Genomic DNA, 18,377 nt, shown 5'->3' on the forward strand with positions numbered 1-18,377 from the left:
ATGATTTGTTCCTTAAAAGTTTGGTAGAAGGTGTTTGTAAAACCATTCAGATACGGTATTTTGAAGGATTTGGAGGAGACGGGGAAAGATATTAATACTTACTGCTCCAATTTTTTTTTTTTTTTTTTTTTTTTTTTTTGAGATGGAGTCTTGTTCTGTCACCCAGGCTGGAGTGCAGTGGCGCGATCTTGGCTTACTGCAACAACCTCCACCTCCCGGGTTCAAGCAATTCTTCTGCCTCAGCCTCCTGAGGCGCTGGGACTACAGGCACACGCCACCATGCCCGGCTAATTTTTGTATTTTTAGTAGAGACGGGGTTTCACCATGTTGGCCAGATGCTCTCGATCTCCTGACCTCGTGATCCACCCACCTTGGCCTCCTAAAGTGCTGGGATTACAGGCATGAGCCACCATGCCTGGTCCAATTTTTTAATAGTTGTAGAACTATTAAGGTTTTTCTGTTGCTTCTTGAATCAATTCCCTCTTCCTAGAATCTTTAATATGTTTGGAGATTGTTTTCTTTTTCCCCTCTCTAATCATACTTAGTTGTTTTTTGTTGTTGTTGTTTTTTAATCCAACTTTTGGATGGTTTTCTTTTTCTCTTTTTTTTTTTTTTTTTTTTTTTTTGAGATGGAGTCTTGCTCTGTCTCCCTGGCTGGAGTGCAGTGGCGCAATCTCGGCTCACTGCATCCTCCACTTCCCAGGTTCAAGCTAGTCTCTCACCTCAGCCTCCCAAGTAGCTGAGATTACAGGCATATGCCACCACACCTGGCTAATTTTTGTATTTTTAGTAGAGATGGGGTTTCACCATGTTGGCCAGACTGGTCTTGAACTCCTGACCTCAAGTGATCCGCCCGCTTCAGCCTCCCAAAGTGCTGGGATTACAAGCGTGAGCCACCGCCACCTGGCCAATGCTTTGCTTTTCAGACTCTTCAAAGGGTATGTAATAAAAAGGAAGGCTTACCACCAGACACCATACCTTGATTCTATAAGCAGTGGCTCTATTTTTGTATGTTCTTTAAGTGATATTTTTTATCCCTATGCACTGCTTTATTTTTACTGGAACAGGAGGGACCACATAAGACATTAGTGATGAGCATTCTTTTTTTTTTTTTTTTTGGCTTTTGCCTGTTTTTTATGTTTGTTTGTTTTGTTTTTCATCAACCTCATTTTTACATCAGCCTCATTCTTCTTAATACAAATGTAGTATTTCACTGTACAGATGTGCATTATTTATTTTAATGTAGTTGTGCTTTTATAGCAAATAGAAACTTTCCCATTTGTTTGAAGTACCCTAAGAATCTCCTTTATTACTCCTAGTCTAGTAACGGACGTCATTACTTTAGAGAACTCTGCTTGGCCCTCTGTGTGTCTTACGCCCATTAAACAAAATCAAAATGTTCCATACCATCCTTTGAACAGGGTATACACCATTTAAATATCTTTACTTAAAAAAATAAAAGTCTGCTCTCATAAGCAATGAAATGTTTTTCAAACATTTAAATCTCTGTTCCTTTTTGCAAGTTATCCTAGTGTGTTGTATGAGGAATAGATGCAGTTTTTTCTTTTTCCTCATGGCTGTCCTATTTCCCAGGACCACTTTAAATTCTATCTTTTTACAAGTATTGAGATGCCACTTTAATCATATACTGAATGTATATATATTTACTTCTGGATTTTAAACGTTGTGTTCTCGTGGTTGATCTATTCATGTACTCGTATTGTAGCTTTTTAAAAAACTTTTAATTTTAAATAACTTTGGACTTACAGAAGAATTGAAAAAATAGTACAGACAGTTTCTATATACCTTTTACAGATTCCCCAGATGATTAACATTTTATATATCCCTACTACGATTATCAAAACAAAAAGACTATAATCTATTGGTACAATATAGTTAACTACATTTATATGGTTTTAATTATAAAGGCTTTGTACAATATTTTAATATGTAGTTGGTTTACTCCCTGCTCTTCTTTCATATTTTCAGTTTTTTAAATGTCTAGGTGCAGAAAATAAACAAAAACTTTATATAGTATTTTTATCGGGACTGTAAAATTTATAAGTTAGCTTAGGGAGAAATGGCATTTTTATGTTGCTGAATCTTGGTATACCAGAATAAGATACGTCTTTCCATTTGTTGAAGTCTACTTTTCTATCTTTCTCATATATGTTTTGGACTCTTTTTGTGCAGTTTATGCCCAGATATTTTCATTTTTTATTGTAAATGGGATCTTTTCTTTCATTTATCTTCTGTCTGGTTTCTCTCCCCTATAAAGGAATGATTTCTGTATACTTTGTACTACATTATATTACCAAATTATATTATTATAATAATATTTCATTGATGCTTTTGTATATTCCAGGTATATAATTATGTTATCTGTGAATAATGTTCCCTTTCTAATTTTTTTCTAATTTTATTCATTAATTTGTGTTGACTAATATTATGACTAATAGAATGGTACCCTGACTGTAGGACTATATCCAGTGTTTCCACATTAAGTATGCTGTTGGCCTTGGGGCTGATAGATCATGCTAAAGAAATGTTCTTTTTTATTCAGTATTTTCAACAAGGATGGGAATTAAATTTGTAAAGTGTCTTTTCCTCATCTTTGGCCTGAACATATGATTTTTTCCCATATCTACTATGTTAAATGATATAATTAATTTTCTAACAGTGACTTTTTCATTGTAAATTATATTTTTCATCTCTTGGGATCAGTTTTGGTAGATTATATCGTCTAGTAAATTATTTCGGGTTTTCAAATTTGTTTGCATAGAGTTGAGCAGAGTCATCTTTTATGATTCTTTTGCTTTCCTGCCTTCTTATTCATATTTTCCTCATTTCATCTAAAAATGCTGGAAAATATGTTTGTTTTTCCATGAAAACAAAACAATAAAAGCAGCTCCACTAATGTAAAAAAGAAGTGATCTCAAGCTTCTGAAAATAATGATCCTCCACATTTAATTCTGATTATCTTTTGCCAGCCTGAAATTTTTTGCTTCCTTGCTTTAATTTCTTGCAATACTTGTAAATTTGTTTTCTAATGAACATTTGAATAAAAGTCTAGATAGTAGTCCTTGTGCTTTCTTCTCCCCTACCCCACACTTACAAGGTGGAGCAGTGTCTTTAGTGGTCATCTTAACTGCAGAAAAACAAATTGAGAGGTTTGCATGCTCTCAGTAAAGTGAAAGATTGGGAGGTTTTCCCCATTTCATGGTGTGTGGCAGCTGTAATATGATCACACAAGTTTCAGATTTTAAAAAATGTTTTAAAGATATATTTGGTATGCAATTCTTGTAATTGCAAAAAAGGCATTCCAAAGTATGACTTCACAAATTTTGTATGACTTCACAAGTTTTGGATTAGGGAGGTATGGCTGCAGCATCCTAAAACAATATAAGGTTGGGTATTCTTCCATGAAACATGTTATTTTTTCCATAAAATTAGATTCTTTCTAGAGCAGAAAGAACTTTAATGATTGGGATTCTGGAGTTAGGGGAAAAAAAGATGATTAAAAGTTTAATTGTTCATCTGAAGAGTTGATTTTTTTTTTCCTGTAATAAAGAGTACTTTTAGCAGTCTCTGCTCGTCTTGCCCATCTGGCTCTTGTTGTGGTTGTGTGAGGTTATAACTTCTGTGTCTCAATAAAGGTGTGTGTGCCCATTTTTTTCTCTGTTACTACCTTTTCTCTTATTTTGTTTTATTATTTTGATGTAAAATTACCTGTTAATTTAAGGTTCACATTATTCAAATTCTGTCAGATCCCTACCTCTGTCATATGGTTTATAATGTGCTGGGTATTTTCAGACCTGCTTATTAATAAGATGTAAAACAAAATAATGATCACTCCTGTGGATTTTTGCTTTATTTTTGAGATGTCTCCTTTGGCTGCATTACTTCTTCACCCCTTGTCCATTGGTCAGAGGAGGGGTCTTAACTATGGGTGAACCCTATATCTTACTGAAGAGGTTATGTTACATGTATATTTTCATAATATAACTTACATTTACATAGTACTCTTATTTTTTAGCATACTTTTTTTATTAATCCTAATAATATCACTGTAAGTTATGTTAAAGCAGATTGTAAATGTTCATTTACAAATTGTGAAATGAATTAAAATGAAAGGGCAAAGATTAAATCATGACCAGGCCTGAAATTAACACACAAGACTCAATTTTTTTCAACCAAAGACTTTTGTAGGTGATCCCTGCCTGCAGGACTCCCCTTCCTCCTCAGATGTCATTGGATTGTACCAGGTTTACTGTTGATTCTAGCCATTGTAGAACTAACTAGATCTAATATGAGTCCCTTGATTTCCTTTGGTAGAGTCTTCCAATTGCTGAACTCCAATATTGTCGTGACTAGCCAGTGTTACAACCTGTCTGCCTTATTCTGTGTAGTGGATTTCATATTACAGAGGCATTTTTTTAATGTCAAGATGTTTAAGTATTGCTTAAGTGCACACTACTTAATACTTTTTAGCTATTAAATAATTAAGATAGTCAGGATTTTATTTATTCCAAAATGATTTGACCTAAACTAAAAAGAGAATGTGGATCTCTTGAATCTTACTTGGTTAATCTTAATATAACTCCTAGCATTCTATAATTCTTCCTAAAGTCCTCTTACCTGGCTATCTTTTGTATCTTCTTTGTCTCCCCTCTTCTTTCCCAGTCATAATAACTGCCAGACTCTGCTTCATTTCTCTTTGACAGTCTCTACTCCTAAGGTCATCCATTCTCTTTAGGTATCTTTTGGCCTCAGTTTGAGCACAGCAGATCCCAAGACCACATATGCCATAGCGTGGGCTATTATAGTCAACCTTTTGAATAAATGTGATTGAACTTTATGTTAGTAATTCTTATTTACCATCTTCCTATCAAAAAGGCCTAAAGTCTTCATTTAATGCTCTCCTTCATGTCCATTTTGTTAAATGATTGCCTTTTAGTGACATCTTAGAACTTCAGAACTATTTTGCCATGGAGGATGTGTAAGATTAGCCTTTTATCAAATGAGAAGTGTGAAATGGAATATATAATCTCATTAATCCATTCTGGCTCTAAAATTCTGTGACTATCAGATAAAATTCAGAAATAAAATAGTATTGCTAATATAAATAAATTTTTATCATAATTATATTTCCTAAGTTTTGCCTGTAAGAATGGGTAAAATATCTTTAAAACCTTGAAGAAATTATTACTTGATAGAAAGTTTAATCCATCTGTGAGAAGGCAAATGTTTTCAGACACAACTAAAGTTCTCTCTTCTATTTTAATTTCATTTGTCTTGAACTAAGACTCCACTGTTTCATCCTCTTAGAAAGATGCTGCTACTTGAACAATATTGTTTCGAGACCAAAAACTAGCATATTAACACAATTCTTCTTAAACGTCTTAAGAGTTTTGTTTCCTTTACCCCTTTCTTTAAAAACAAGCAGCCCACTAAATTTTTTAGTAGTGAATTTCAAAATCCTTTTTAACCTTATAGGTCCAAGGGTAGCCAAGGATGGCTGCAGCTTCATATGATCAGTTGTTAAAGCAAGTTGAGGCACTGAAGATGGAGAACTCAAATCTTCGACAAGAGCTAGAAGATAATTCCAATCATCTTACAAAACTGGAAACTGAGGCATCTAATATGAAGGTATCAAGACTGTGACTTTTAATTGTAGTTTATCCATTTTTATTCAGTATTCCCTCTTGTAAACTTGGGGTAAGACACTTTACTTAAAAGTGTATTTTAAATTAAGCAATAATATGTAAACTCTTTCTTGCAAAAGTTAGTATTTATATTTTTAAATAAGATATATTGAATTCATTCAGTGAATCATATAAAGAAAATAAGTGTAAAACTCCAATAGCTAGTTAGTTCTTAGTTCTTTTCAAGATTAAAGAGAAGAGACCAAATATAGCATCACTATACTGAGGCAAGGTTTTCTTTGTTGTTCATAGAAACTAGCCTCATGATTTTAGAATATACCTTGAATATTAAGTATAACCTTCCTCCCCAACTCCCTCAGATCTTGCCACCCCTTAAGTGCTGCAATGAAAGATGATCAAGAAAATCAGGATGCCCTGCTGGGAAGAGCCATGAACTGAAAGTCAGTACCTGGTTCTATCCCTGGCTTTCCCACAAACTGAGCTATATGACCTCTATATTCTTCAGAACTTAAGTTGTCTTATTTGGCAAGTACAAGCATCATGCTAGTCTAGATGATTTCCATGGCACCTTCAGGCCCTAAAATTGGCTTGCCAAATAGTACTGAAAAGTTCTGATAACCTCCAAGAAAAGTTAGAAAATAGTCTGTAGTGGGGAAAATGTTCTAGTTTCAAAATAATTGAGGTTAAAACATTAGCCATTTTAATTCCCACTTAGGCAGATTCTCTTCTGACGGAATTTAATAACTTCATAGAATTGGACATCATCAACAAAAATGTTACTTCCACCGGGTGTGGTGGCTCAGGCCTGTAATCCCAGCTCTTAGTGAGGCAGAGGCAGGAGGATAGCTTGAGCCAAGGAGCTCGAGACCTGCCTGGGCAATATAGCAAGACCTCGTTCTCAAAAAAAAAAAAAAAAAAAAAAGTTACTTCCTTTATAAAAAAAAAATCTTCCTGCTTTGTGTTGTTTCTGCCTCTTGGCTATTTTAACATTTGAGTTCCTGGCGCAGTTCTTCCTGTCTGTTCACTACTCTTATTCCTTACTAATTTCCTGTTCTATCCTAGTTTTTTTCCTATGCATTTCAAGATTTCCCTTATTCTCCAGACTTTTGTGTGTCACTGAGGTAACTGTTTCTGCTTCTCTTTTACCCTTTATATTCAGTATCATCACAGCTCAACCTTTGCTCATGTGTCCTATTCTCTCTTTCCATCCCTCTATCAATCTTTTCTACTCTAATTAGTCTCTTCTGTGGTAAAACTGTCCCCAGCAATGACAGACATCCAATATACCTACTTCAAATCCCTTGGGAAGTAAGGTAGACTATAAACAAACATTTTGTTCTTTCCACAAACTATGGGTGACCTAAAAAGACTTGCATTAGTTGCCTAACAGGTTAAAAAAGAGTCGTTTGGTATTTTAACATTGATCAACACATTATATTTCAAATCGTTATACTTGTCATATGTTTTTAAAAGTTTTAAAATACAGAATTAAAATACTCTTTCATCTACTTTAGTATGGTATATTTTGCAGAGAACTCTTCCTGGCAGTCCTATTTAGATAGTACATGTCTGTTTTGTAGTGTAGAACTCTGAGATCTCTTTTTTAAAGTTTCTGTTTAATTCCTTAAGCAAATTCAAAACTCATATTTGAGAGACAATGTAACTTACTCTTAGATCCATCTCCACATTGAAGTGGAATGTCTCTCAGAGTGACAATAGAAGTCACGCCCTCAAATTTCTACAGTGGAATATCTAGTTGATCATTTATATGTGTGGTATAATACAAGTTGGGTATCCCTTACCCAAAATTGCTTCAGACCAGAAGTGTTTTGGATTTTATATTTTTTCAGATTTTGAAATACTTGTATTATACTTCTTGAGCATTCCTAATTCGAAAATCCAAAATCTGAAATGCTCCATTGAGCATTTCCTTTGAGTGTCATGTTGGTGCTCAGAAAGCTCAAGACTTTGGAGCATTTCAGACTTCAAATTTTCAGATTTAGAATGCTCACCCTATATACATCGGGAATAGTGGCACTTCAGATATACCTGAAACCAACCATAAATTTTATTTTACTCAGCATGTGCTTCAGCAGACATCTTGTGAATCCATTAACATATTTCCTTAGAATTGGACATGTGGTACCATAACAATTACAGCCCTATAATGAAATTATGTCTCTTTTTAAGGTTTTATGCTGTGAAAGAGCATAAACCATGACCTGTTTATTTTGTCTTAGAATATTGTTTCATGTAAACACTTTTGAAACCATTGACACTTCCTACTGTGGGTTAAAATTAATCCACACAATAGTTATTTCTCCCAAAATCACTTGCTAGACTTTGTAATACCTTATATAAACTCGAATCACCTTTCCTGTTCACTAATCTCTTTACCCCCAAAGAAGGCAAAAGGAGGCTGGGCACCGTGGATCACACCTATAATCCTAGCACTTTGGGAGGCCAACCAGGAGGATTGTTTGAGCTCAGGAATTTGAAACCAGCCTGGGCAACATAGCAAGACTGTTTCTACAAAAAAATACAAAAATTAGCCAGGTGTGGCATACATCTGTGGTCCCAGCTACTTGGAAGGCTGAGGTGGGAAGATTGTACTCCAACCTGGGCAAAAGAGCCAGACCTGGTCTGTCTGAAAACAAAAACAAAAACAAAAACAAAACAAAACAAAAAACAGCAAAAAGTAGGTCTCCTCCAACCCGATTACTTAAAGTCTAAAATTTATGCAGTAGTACCATCTAGTGGCAAAAGAGGACACTGCTTTGCTATTTGATCATATATGTCTTTGTAGTAGCCAGGGAAATAAGTGTTTATGGGTTAGGGAAATGTGAACACTGTCTATTAAGGAAATATTTATTTTTAAGTATAATGATGTTATTGTATTTGTGTTTAGAAAGAATCCTTGTTTAAATATACATATTGAAATATTTACAAAGAAGTTGTATGATGCCTGAGCTTTATTTTCAAAATAAGTCTGGGGCAGAGGGGTGGAAATAGAGGAAGTGGATATGGGTGTAGATGAGACAAAACTGACCATGAATTGATAATTATTGATGTGGGATATGAAGGTACATGGGGGTTTGTTATAATTTTCTGCATACTTAGGTATATGTTTGAAATATTTTGTAATGAAAATAACATAGAGATTACATGGAATTTAGATGATATGAAATCAGATAAATGCAGAATTGTAGCTAATCTTAAAAAAAGTTGTGTGGTATATTTTTTACTCCAGGGCTAGAGCCCTCCCCCCACCTTTTTTTTTTTTTTTTTTTTTTTTGAGACGAAGTCTCACACTGTCGCCTGGGCTGTGGTGTGCAGTGGGGCAATCTTGGCTTGCTGCAGCCTCCGCCTCCCGGGTTCAAGCGATTCTCCTGCCTCAGCTTCCCGAGTAGCTGGGACTACAGGCGCGTACCACCACGCCCAGCTAATTTTTATATCCTTAGTAGAGACGGGGTTTCACTGTGTTGGCCAGGCTGGTCTCAAACTCCTGACCTCCTGACTGTGATCCACCCGCCTCGGCCTCCCAAAGTGCTGGGATTACAGGCGTGAGCCACCGCGCCCGGCCCCCTCCCCACAACTTTTTTTTAGATGGAGTTTCGTTCTTGTCGCCCAGGCTGGAGTGCAGTGGCACAATTTCGGCTCACTGCAACCTCCACCTCCTGGGTTCCCAGAGTAGCTGGGATTACAGGTGCCTGCCGCCACGCCTGGCTAATTTTTGTATTTTAGTAGAGACAGAGTTTTGCCATGTTGGCCAGGCTGGTCTCAAACTCCTGACCTCAGGTGATCCACCCGCCTCGGCCTCTCAAAGTACTGGAATTACAGGCATGAGTTACCGCGCCCAGCCTACCTAGAGCTCTTTAATTGACTTTAAAATGCTGAGTATAGCAACAAGGTAAATAAGGCATTGTAGAGATAAAAAGCTGAAAGATGGCATGGTGTAGGGAGAATTATCTATAGGCAAGTTATTGAAGCATTTACATCTTTGTTGCAGTTTGACAAAATTTAATATTTATAAATTGGTCTATAAACTGTAAAACAATATACATGTAAAGTATATCTTTTCAGAAAGTAAGAAAAAAACCAAGATCAACATTTCAGAATGTATTTTGAAGATGTAATTATCAAGTGTACTTATATCTGGTAATGAAAAGCATCTTTAATTATGATATACTGAAATAAATAAAAGTGGGTCAAGTAGCAGCCTCCCTGAAATGACACAGTTGCTCATAGATAAATATCACTGGTATAACCACAGCACATTTCATCTCTAATGAATAATTTTCTTTCTTTTTTTCTTTTTTGTTTTTTTGAGACCGAGTCTTGCTCTGTCACCAGGTTGGAGTGCAGTGGCATGATCTTGGCTCTCTGCAACCTCCGCCTCCCGGGTTGAAGCTAATCTCCTGCCTCAGCCTCCCGAGTAGCTGGGACTACAGGCGCACACCACCACGCCCAGCTAATTTTTGTACTTTTAGTAGAGATGGGGTTTCACCATGTTAGCCAGGATGTTCTCAATTTCTTGACCTTGTGATCCTCCTGCCTCGGCCTCCAAAGTGCTGGGATTACAGGCATGAGCCACCGTGCCCAGCCTAATGAATAATTTTCTAATGTTTCTAAAATGTTAAAATACTTTAAAGACAATGTGTGATTATATAGTGTAATTAGTCTTTTAAAACTGAGCTTCCAGAATTTTAAAATACAAATGAATATTCTCTCCTTCAAAAAAAAATTTTTTTTTTTTGTATTTAAAAGCTGCCACTTCTCAAAGAACTTTTTGAAACATTTTTTTTTTTGGAACTGCTTTGCAATTGTATTCCATTTTCTTTTAAAAACTCTTCAAAATCAAGGGCCTCTTCTAGGTTGTATGCAGTATGCAGCCCCCAAGAAATCTGTCCCACTCAAAAACTAGAAAACACTGGATAAAATACAAAAATCATACTTTTAAGGACATTGGAGGACTGTGGAATCATCAAGCTCTTTATTAACTATAATTCTTAAGAAGAAAGAACCCTTTCTAGATAAGCTGAGATTACTGGTAATTTTCTTCCCGGGGGATATTGATTCTGGGTACCGATTGAGATTCATCATTGGCACAAGCAGGAGGATTTCACTGGGAGAAAGAAACTCTTGAGGCCTTTCTGCAGGACTAGGTATGAAAGAAAATGAAATCGTTGGCAGCCTTGACAAACATGAGGGCAGATGTAGAGATACTAGCATTTAGAGGAGCTCTAACTGCATGGCTCATTTTTACCATGAGATATTAGCCGAGTCTTGTAGTGCAGGAGACTTGGGATAGACTGGAAACGCAGAATGTTAGCAGGCGAAGTCCTGCTAGAGGGAGAGACATGTTACTTTCACACCACAGGTCTCCTCAAGTCATTTGCCAGATTTTGAATTTTGTAGAGCAGGATATTAAAGACCTGAGTTTACAACCTCCAAGGGATACAACATTTAAGGCTAGAGAGATAAATGCTACCAGAGAATAAGGCTGAACTGGAAAGGCAAAGTGAAATATCCCATATTCCTGCAGTGTTTAGGAAAGACCTATTAGAGGGAGACCTACCTAGTATATCAAACATGACTGGTTTTCCATTCAAGATAAGTATCAGATTTTGATACTGTATAGGGTAAGAAGTTAACTGCTGAGGAGATGGAGACCTTTCATATTTTCTATCTGAATATAGAGGGACACACTCAAGGAGCTGGGAAAACCAAACCAGTTGGTTGTGAACTTAAAATTGCAACTAGGTCTCAATCCATTTTTTTTTTTTCCAAGACAGAGTCTCGCTCTGTCGCCGAGTCTGGAGTGCAGTGGCACAGTCTTGGTTCACTACAAGCTCCACCTCCCGGGTTCACGCCATTCTCCTGCCTCAGCTTCCCAAGTAGCTGGGACTACAGGCACCTGCCACCACGCCTGGCTGATTTTTTGTATTTTTAGTAGAGACGGGGTTTCACCGTGTTAGCCAGGATGGTCTTGATCTCCTGACCTCGTGATCCACCCTACTTGGCCTCCCAAAGTGCTGAGATTACAGGTGTGAGCCACCGCACCGAGCGGGTCCTAATCCATTTTTAGTTGCTAATTGGATTGAGGAGATCAGACCCCAACAATGGAAAAGGCAAACTCTCTAGAGGAAAATACTATCAATCATCTTAAGTCTCTTTTGTTCTTGTATACACAGTTGGCATACAGTCAAATGTTATACAAAATGCAGAGAAACTGGAAGATTACTGATAATCAAGGGAACAAATAGGTAATAGGAGCAAACTCAGATGATCCAGATGTTGCAGTTAGTAGTCAAGGATTTTAACATAAGTATTATAAATGTCTTGAAAAAAAGAAAAATGAACAGATAAAAAATTTTGACAGAGAATTGGAGTCTATAATTAAAAGGAATCAAATAGATATTCTAGAACTGAAAAATATATTTGAAATTAACATTGGATAGGCTTAACAGCAGGCTGAACACTGAATTAGTGAACTAGTGAGAAGACAGAATTAGTGAACTTGAAAAAAAGATCAGTAGAAAATATTCAAACTGAAGCACAGAGAAAAAAACCGAAAAAAAAAAAAAAAAGACAGTGGCTTCTAGAAGAAAACATAGGTAATAGCTTCCTGTCCTGGGAGTAGGCAAAGATGTCTTAAACAGAATGCCAAAGCACCATAAATAGAAAGAAATTTGATAGACCTCATTAAAACTAAGAACTCTTGTTCATCAAAAGACTCGAGTGTGCTTCTAGAAGAAAACATAGGATAATCTTATCTATGTGGCCTTAGGTGGGCAAAATTTCTTAGGACACAAAAAAGACTAAACATAAAAATGTATAAGATAAACTTCATCAAAATTAAAAACCTATGCTTTTCAGGAGACTTCATTAAGAAAATGAAAAAGTAAGCCATAGAGAAGAAAATATTTGCAATACATATATCTGACCAAAGGCTCAGTTCAGAATATATAAATAATTCCTTCAGAATATATAAATAATTCCCACAAACCAGTAACAAAAAGACAATCCAGTTTTTAAAATGTGACCCAGGAACTTGAAAAGACAACTCAAAAAGAAAGATAAATGGCAGATAAGTCCATGAAAAGGGATTCAGCATCATTTGGCATCAAGGAAATGCAAAGACTGTTTCACTCCTACTCAAATGACTGATGTTTAAAAGACTGATCACACCAAATGTGGAGCATTGGAATGCTCAGGCATTGCTGAGAGAAGTATTAAAAACCATTTTGGCAGTTTCCTTTAAAATTAAACCCTATGACTCAGTGTTTGCCCTCCTAGAAATGTACTCAAGAGAAGTGAGGGCAAGTGTCCACTAAACAGTACAAGAATGTTCATAGTGACATTCTAAATAATAGCCTCCAGACTGGTAACAGCCCAAATGCCCCTTTAAGAGGAGAGAAGATAGATAAATTGGGCTGTATTTATACAGTGGACTGCTACATACTATACAACATTTAAAAATAATGAACTGATAAGGCAACAACATGGACAGATTTCACAGGTACTATGTAGAACAAAAGAAGTGAGACACAAAATACTTATGTACCGTGTGATTCCATTTATATGAAGGTCAAGAGCGTGCCAAACTCTTCTGATAAAGAAGCCAGAATAGTGGTTACCTCTAGGAAATGAAGATTGGTAAAAGGAGCTTGAGGGAACCCTCTGGGGTGCTAGAAATGTATCTTCACCTAGATAGTGATTACATGGGTGTGAAAATTCACTGGATATTTAGGATTAGTGTATTTTACATACGTGTGTTGTGCCTCAATAAAACAGGAAAAAAATTACTTGAGGTCAGTTTTTATTGTGGAATAGCCATAAACTGTTCACAGCAAACTAGTAAGTAATGTAGGTCATATTGGATGATACCATCTTAAGGCAAAGTAACTGGATGTGACTGTAAATGTACACAGATTTTGTTGATGAGGTTCATAACTCAAAGCACTTACAAAAATAATTTAACACATCATTGGAGTAAGTTAGTAGCTTTCCAAGGTGACTACTTCGGGAATCTTTTTAAAAATTGTTTGACTTTAAATCTGATTTACCTTTATGCTTATAGCTATCAATAGATTTCTAACAATGTGTACAGAAATTTTTAAAAATAGAACTTTATTACAAGTTGAGTATATTCACTATTAAATTAGGAAATGCGGACAAAAAGAAATATCAAAATCAACTATTTTTTAAAAAAATTTAAATCCCATCACCAGAGGTAAAAGTAACCTTTGATAGTATATATATATTTTTTTCTCTATACATTTATGCAAACTTGCATTTGATGACTTTTTTTGCATTTGATGACATAATTTTTTTCTGTGTAGTTTATTGTCATCTTTCGTCAGATTATGTATTTTACAGTTGCATAGTATTCCATTGTATGTACAGCTAAAAAATGCTATGGTTTATTTAATACTTATTGTTGGACATCTGAATTTATATGGCTTTTTAATTTCTTTTTTTAGCATTTTAAATTTTTATTATTTCTTTTTAAAAAGACCATTAATGTACCATTAGTTTTGAAAAAATCAGATGTATGTCCAATGATGTACCAAGGATTTTTTATTTTTAAACTTTTAAATCTTTGTAACTTTTCTAAAAACAAGTAGGATTTTTTGTAAAACATATTGTTTAAAAAGTATGACACAACAAGTAAAAAAGAAATTGCTTGTAATTTCAGTCTCCATAGAATAACAGTTAACATTTTAATGATTCTGCTTTCAGCATCAGCTTCACCTGAGAACTTGTTCAAAATGCAGATTTTCAGCCTCTACCCCAGGCTTACTGAATCAACAATCTATGTTTTAACAAGGTCTTCAGGTGATTCTGATCCATGCTGACGCTTGAAAAGACTACTGTAGGCTTTGGAGAAGAAACTTACAAAGAGAGACCTGATTGGCCAGGCGTCGTGGCTCACGCCTGTAATCCCAGCCCTTTGGGAGGCTGAGGCGGGCGGATCATGAGGTCAGGAGATTGAGACCATCCTGGCTAACATGGTGAAACCCCGTCTCTACTGTACTAAAAAAAAAAAAAATTAGCCAGGCGTGGTGGCGGGCGCCTGTAGTCCCAGCTACTCGGGAGGCTGAGGCAGGAGAATGGCGTGAACCCGGCAGGCGGAGCTTTCAGTGAGCCGAGATCGCGCCACTGCACTCCAGCCTGGGCGACAGAGCAAGACTCCGTCTCAAAAAAAAAAAAAAAGAGAGACCTGATCAAAGCTGTGCCTTAAAAAGGTTGCTCTGACAGCTCTGTGCAAGGTTGACCACTTAGGAAATTATTTTCATAGTTTAGGTAGGGTTAATAACAAGATAGTGGCAGTAAGAATATGAAAGAGATAGCTGTAAGAGAGATAATAGAGGTAGAATCACCAGAAATCCATAACTGGGAATGTGAAGGAAGAGGTGCTAAGGATTTGAGCTGGAGGAGAAAGAGAAGGCTGATGCCATTTAACTGAGAGAATACAAGGCAAAGGACAGGCTTTATTGGGACAAAATGCCAGTTCAGTTCTGGACATTTAGATGTATGGTACCTATCATACAGATGTAAAGCATCCATCAGTTGGTTGGAAAAGTGAGTCTGAAGTTTGCAAGTGAGGTTAGGATTCGAGACATGTCATTGGAAATTAACTGCTCAAGGGTAGTTGTTGAATTGTGAGACCGGAAGCCTGAGAAACAAGGATAAGATTTAAAAAGGATTATTGAAGGACTAAAACAGTAGCAGTGGATGGAAAGAGAACTGGAATCCTGGAAAAATCACAGGTAGTCTCCAGTGAGAGTTCTTAAATGGAAGAGATGGTGCCCTGAAGTTTATAGTAGACATTTTGGTGGGCATACTCACATTCAGTAAAGGAAGTTATCCCTGAGCAAATTTGTTTTCTATTCCACAAATGTAAAACACTCTGGAATATTTTGAAAATAATACAGTCACCTTCATGCCCCCACATCTACTTACCCAAGCCTTTCAAACTCCAACATGGTCTATTATTTGAAGGTCAGTTACTAAGGCTATTTATTAACATAGGAATTCTGGGGTTTGGGGGCGATTTCTTTGTTTTTGTTTTTTAGCTGAGGTCTCACTCTGTCACCCAGGCTGGAGTGCAGTGGTGAGACTGTGGCTCACTGCAACCTCAAACTTCTGGGCTCAAGTGATTCTCCTGCCTCAGCCTCCCAAGTAGCTGGGACTACAGGCACATACCACCACTCATGGTTTTTTGTTGTTGTTGTTTGTTTTTTAATTTTGTAGGGACAGAGTCTCGCTATGTTGTCCAGGCTGGTCTCAAACTCCTGGACTCAAGTGACCTTCCTGCCTTAGCCTCCCAAAGCGTTGAGGTTACAGGAATGAGCCACCATGAATGCTTACAATGTCACTGTCAAGATAAATCAGTGAAACTGTCTTTGCTCCAGTCACTCACTTTTTGACAGGTTTTCCTTTTAATGTATTTACAGATTACTTTTCTATAGGGGAACACTCCATTTAGTTACAAAGTTGCAAATGTTCAAATATTTTGTCTTGCATTCAGGAAACCTGATTGGCCAAAGAACTATGCTAGGAGCTAGAATGGAATGCCTCAGTAAATGGAAAATAATATAAACTATTATCAAGTAGCATGCATTAAGAGCCAAAGTTCACAAATGTCATGGCAGAAAAACTGGTAGAAAATGAAAGTTTCCAACATTCTTTGAGAAAAAATGATCAAGAAAGGAATTACATGGGAAAGAAGAAAAGCATCAAAAGTCAAGAAATAGTGAACATACAGTCATTTGAATGTATGCTAATTGTAATTTAGTATACTAGCAGAATATACTTAAATGTGGTATATAAAAGCTTGAATGTTGAAGTTGTTAAATAGATTATGTGTTAATTTGGTGTTTTTTATGGTCATGTTGGTGCATGCTTAAGAGACGTGGATTCTAAACATATAAGTAGCTTTTGTAACTTGAGCAAGTCTCTGGGTCTCGCTTGTTTTATCTGAAAAATGAGAATAATTTGCATTGTTGGTTTTTTTTTTAGGTTAGAAATAATGACTGTATCTTAAGTGTGTTTATAATACCTTGCACGGAGACTCCCCATAATCACCATTATCACAAAATATCACTACTATTATTTGGCCATGATTTATTTATTAATAATGAATAATAGGTAATATGTATAAGGTGCATGTTTTCAGAGTGATCTGAATTTTTTTCTCAGCATACTTAAATGTCAAGAAATACAGAATCATGTCTTGAAGTTATTTAGAATTTCATGTTAATATATTGTGTTCTTTTTAACAGGAAGTACTTAAACAACTACAAGGAAGTATTGAAGATGAAGCTATGGCTTCTTCTGGACAGATTGATTTATTAGAGCGTCTTAAAGGTAGATTTTAAAAAGGTGTTTTAAAATAATTTTTTAAGCTCAAATTGTCATCTTTAGGTGTGTAGATCCAAGTACAGCTTCTCTCGATTTGGGTGTTGGTATCAGTTTTCTTGGTGTGTTAGCCTTACCGTCAGGATGTAATTGTTAAAGTACAAATAAATAAAAAATGTATTTGTGTGTCATTTCTTCAGTTAAACATTTAACTGGCTTTGAATTAACTATTTTAAATCCCTTCCTTAAATAATTTTCAGCTCTTTTTAAAGCTTGTTGCTATTCTGCCATTCACTAAATAGGACTTTAGTATTCTATATGCCATAGACTTGAGCCTACTGTCTCATTGGAAGAAGTATTGTCTTCTTCATTCAGGATAGAAATACTTTAACCTTTTCACATATATAAGTTGATTATAATTCATTTTTTGCAGTTTTAAAAGGATATCTTTCTCATTTTGTTGCTTGAAAATTCAGTGTCAGAACAGAAAGTGCTTGATAATAATTGAAGCCAGACAGAGAAATTACTTTTGGATTCTAAAATATTATTTAGAGGAAGTCTAAGGAAGTACATTTTATCTAATTTTCCTTTAACATACTCCTTATTTTTACCCTGACCCAAGTGGACTTTGCAGGGAAAATCCTAAATAATTTTTGTTTTCAGTCATGTATATTTGTGGCTAAAATGTAAACCTAATATTTCACTTTAAAATAATATAATATTAAGAATATTTTAGACTGCTTAAAGCAATTGTTGTATAAAAACTTGTTTCTGTTTTATTTAGAGCTTAACTTAGATAGCAGTAATTTCCCTGGAGTAAAACTACGGTCAAAAATGTCCCTCCGTTCTTATGGAAGCCGGGAAGGATCTGTATCAAGCCGTTCTGGAGAGTGCAGTCCTGTTCCTATGGGTTCATTTCCAAGAAGAGGGTTTGTAAATGGAAGCAGAGAAAGTACTGGATATTTAGAAGAACTTGAGAAAGAGAGGTAACTTTTCTTCATATAGTAAACATTGCCTTGTACACTCCAGTTTATTGTTATTTTGTAATATAATACGTAAATTGTGAATTTATAGTAGGTGATAGCTAACACTTAGAGCATTTTGCATTTTTAAACTCAAAGATAGCATGTTATTGATTGCACTTACATTAAATCTAAAAATATAAACCAGGCCGTTTCCTGGGATTCTGAAGACCTATTTTGTCACTTATTTTGTTATTTTGTTTGTTTTTTGGGGTTTATTTTGAGACAGGGTGTCACTGTGTCTCCCAGGCTGGAGTGTAGTGGCATGATCTTGGCTCAGTGCAACCTCCACCTCCTGGGTTCAAGCAGTTCTCGTGCCTCA

The 18,377-nt window shown here is 35.9% G+C and overlaps 1 protein-coding gene across 16 annotated transcripts in view; it reads left to right on the top strand.

Annotated features, from left to right (window-relative positions):
* The window catches only part of APC (APC regulator of WNT signaling pathway), a 139,444-nt gene that overhangs the window by 41,894 nt on the left and 79,173 nt on the right, over positions 1-18,377 (top strand). For 11 of the 16 annotated variants that reach the window (XM_054488717.2, XM_063665135.1, XM_063665142.1 and 8 more), the window contains 3 exons: positions 5,497-5,649; positions 16,958-17,042; positions 17,818-18,019. In XM_054488717.2, the coding sequence (XP_054344692.1) occupies positions 5,515-5,649; positions 16,958-17,042; positions 17,818-18,019 (422 nt within the window). In that variant the 5' untranslated portion in view covers positions 5,497-5,514. The remainder of the gene's footprint in view (positions 1-5,496; positions 5,650-16,957; positions 17,043-17,817; positions 18,020-18,377) is intronic. The other 5 variants (XM_054488715.1, XM_054488718.1, XM_054488724.1 and 2 more) reach the window with 1 other exon arrangement.

This window comes from Pongo pygmaeus, chromosome 4 (assembly GCF_028885625.2).
Source record: "Pongo pygmaeus isolate AG05252 chromosome 4, NHGRI_mPonPyg2-v2.0_pri, whole genome shotgun sequence".
NCBI lineage: Eukaryota > Metazoa > Chordata > Mammalia > Primates > Hominidae > Pongo > Pongo pygmaeus.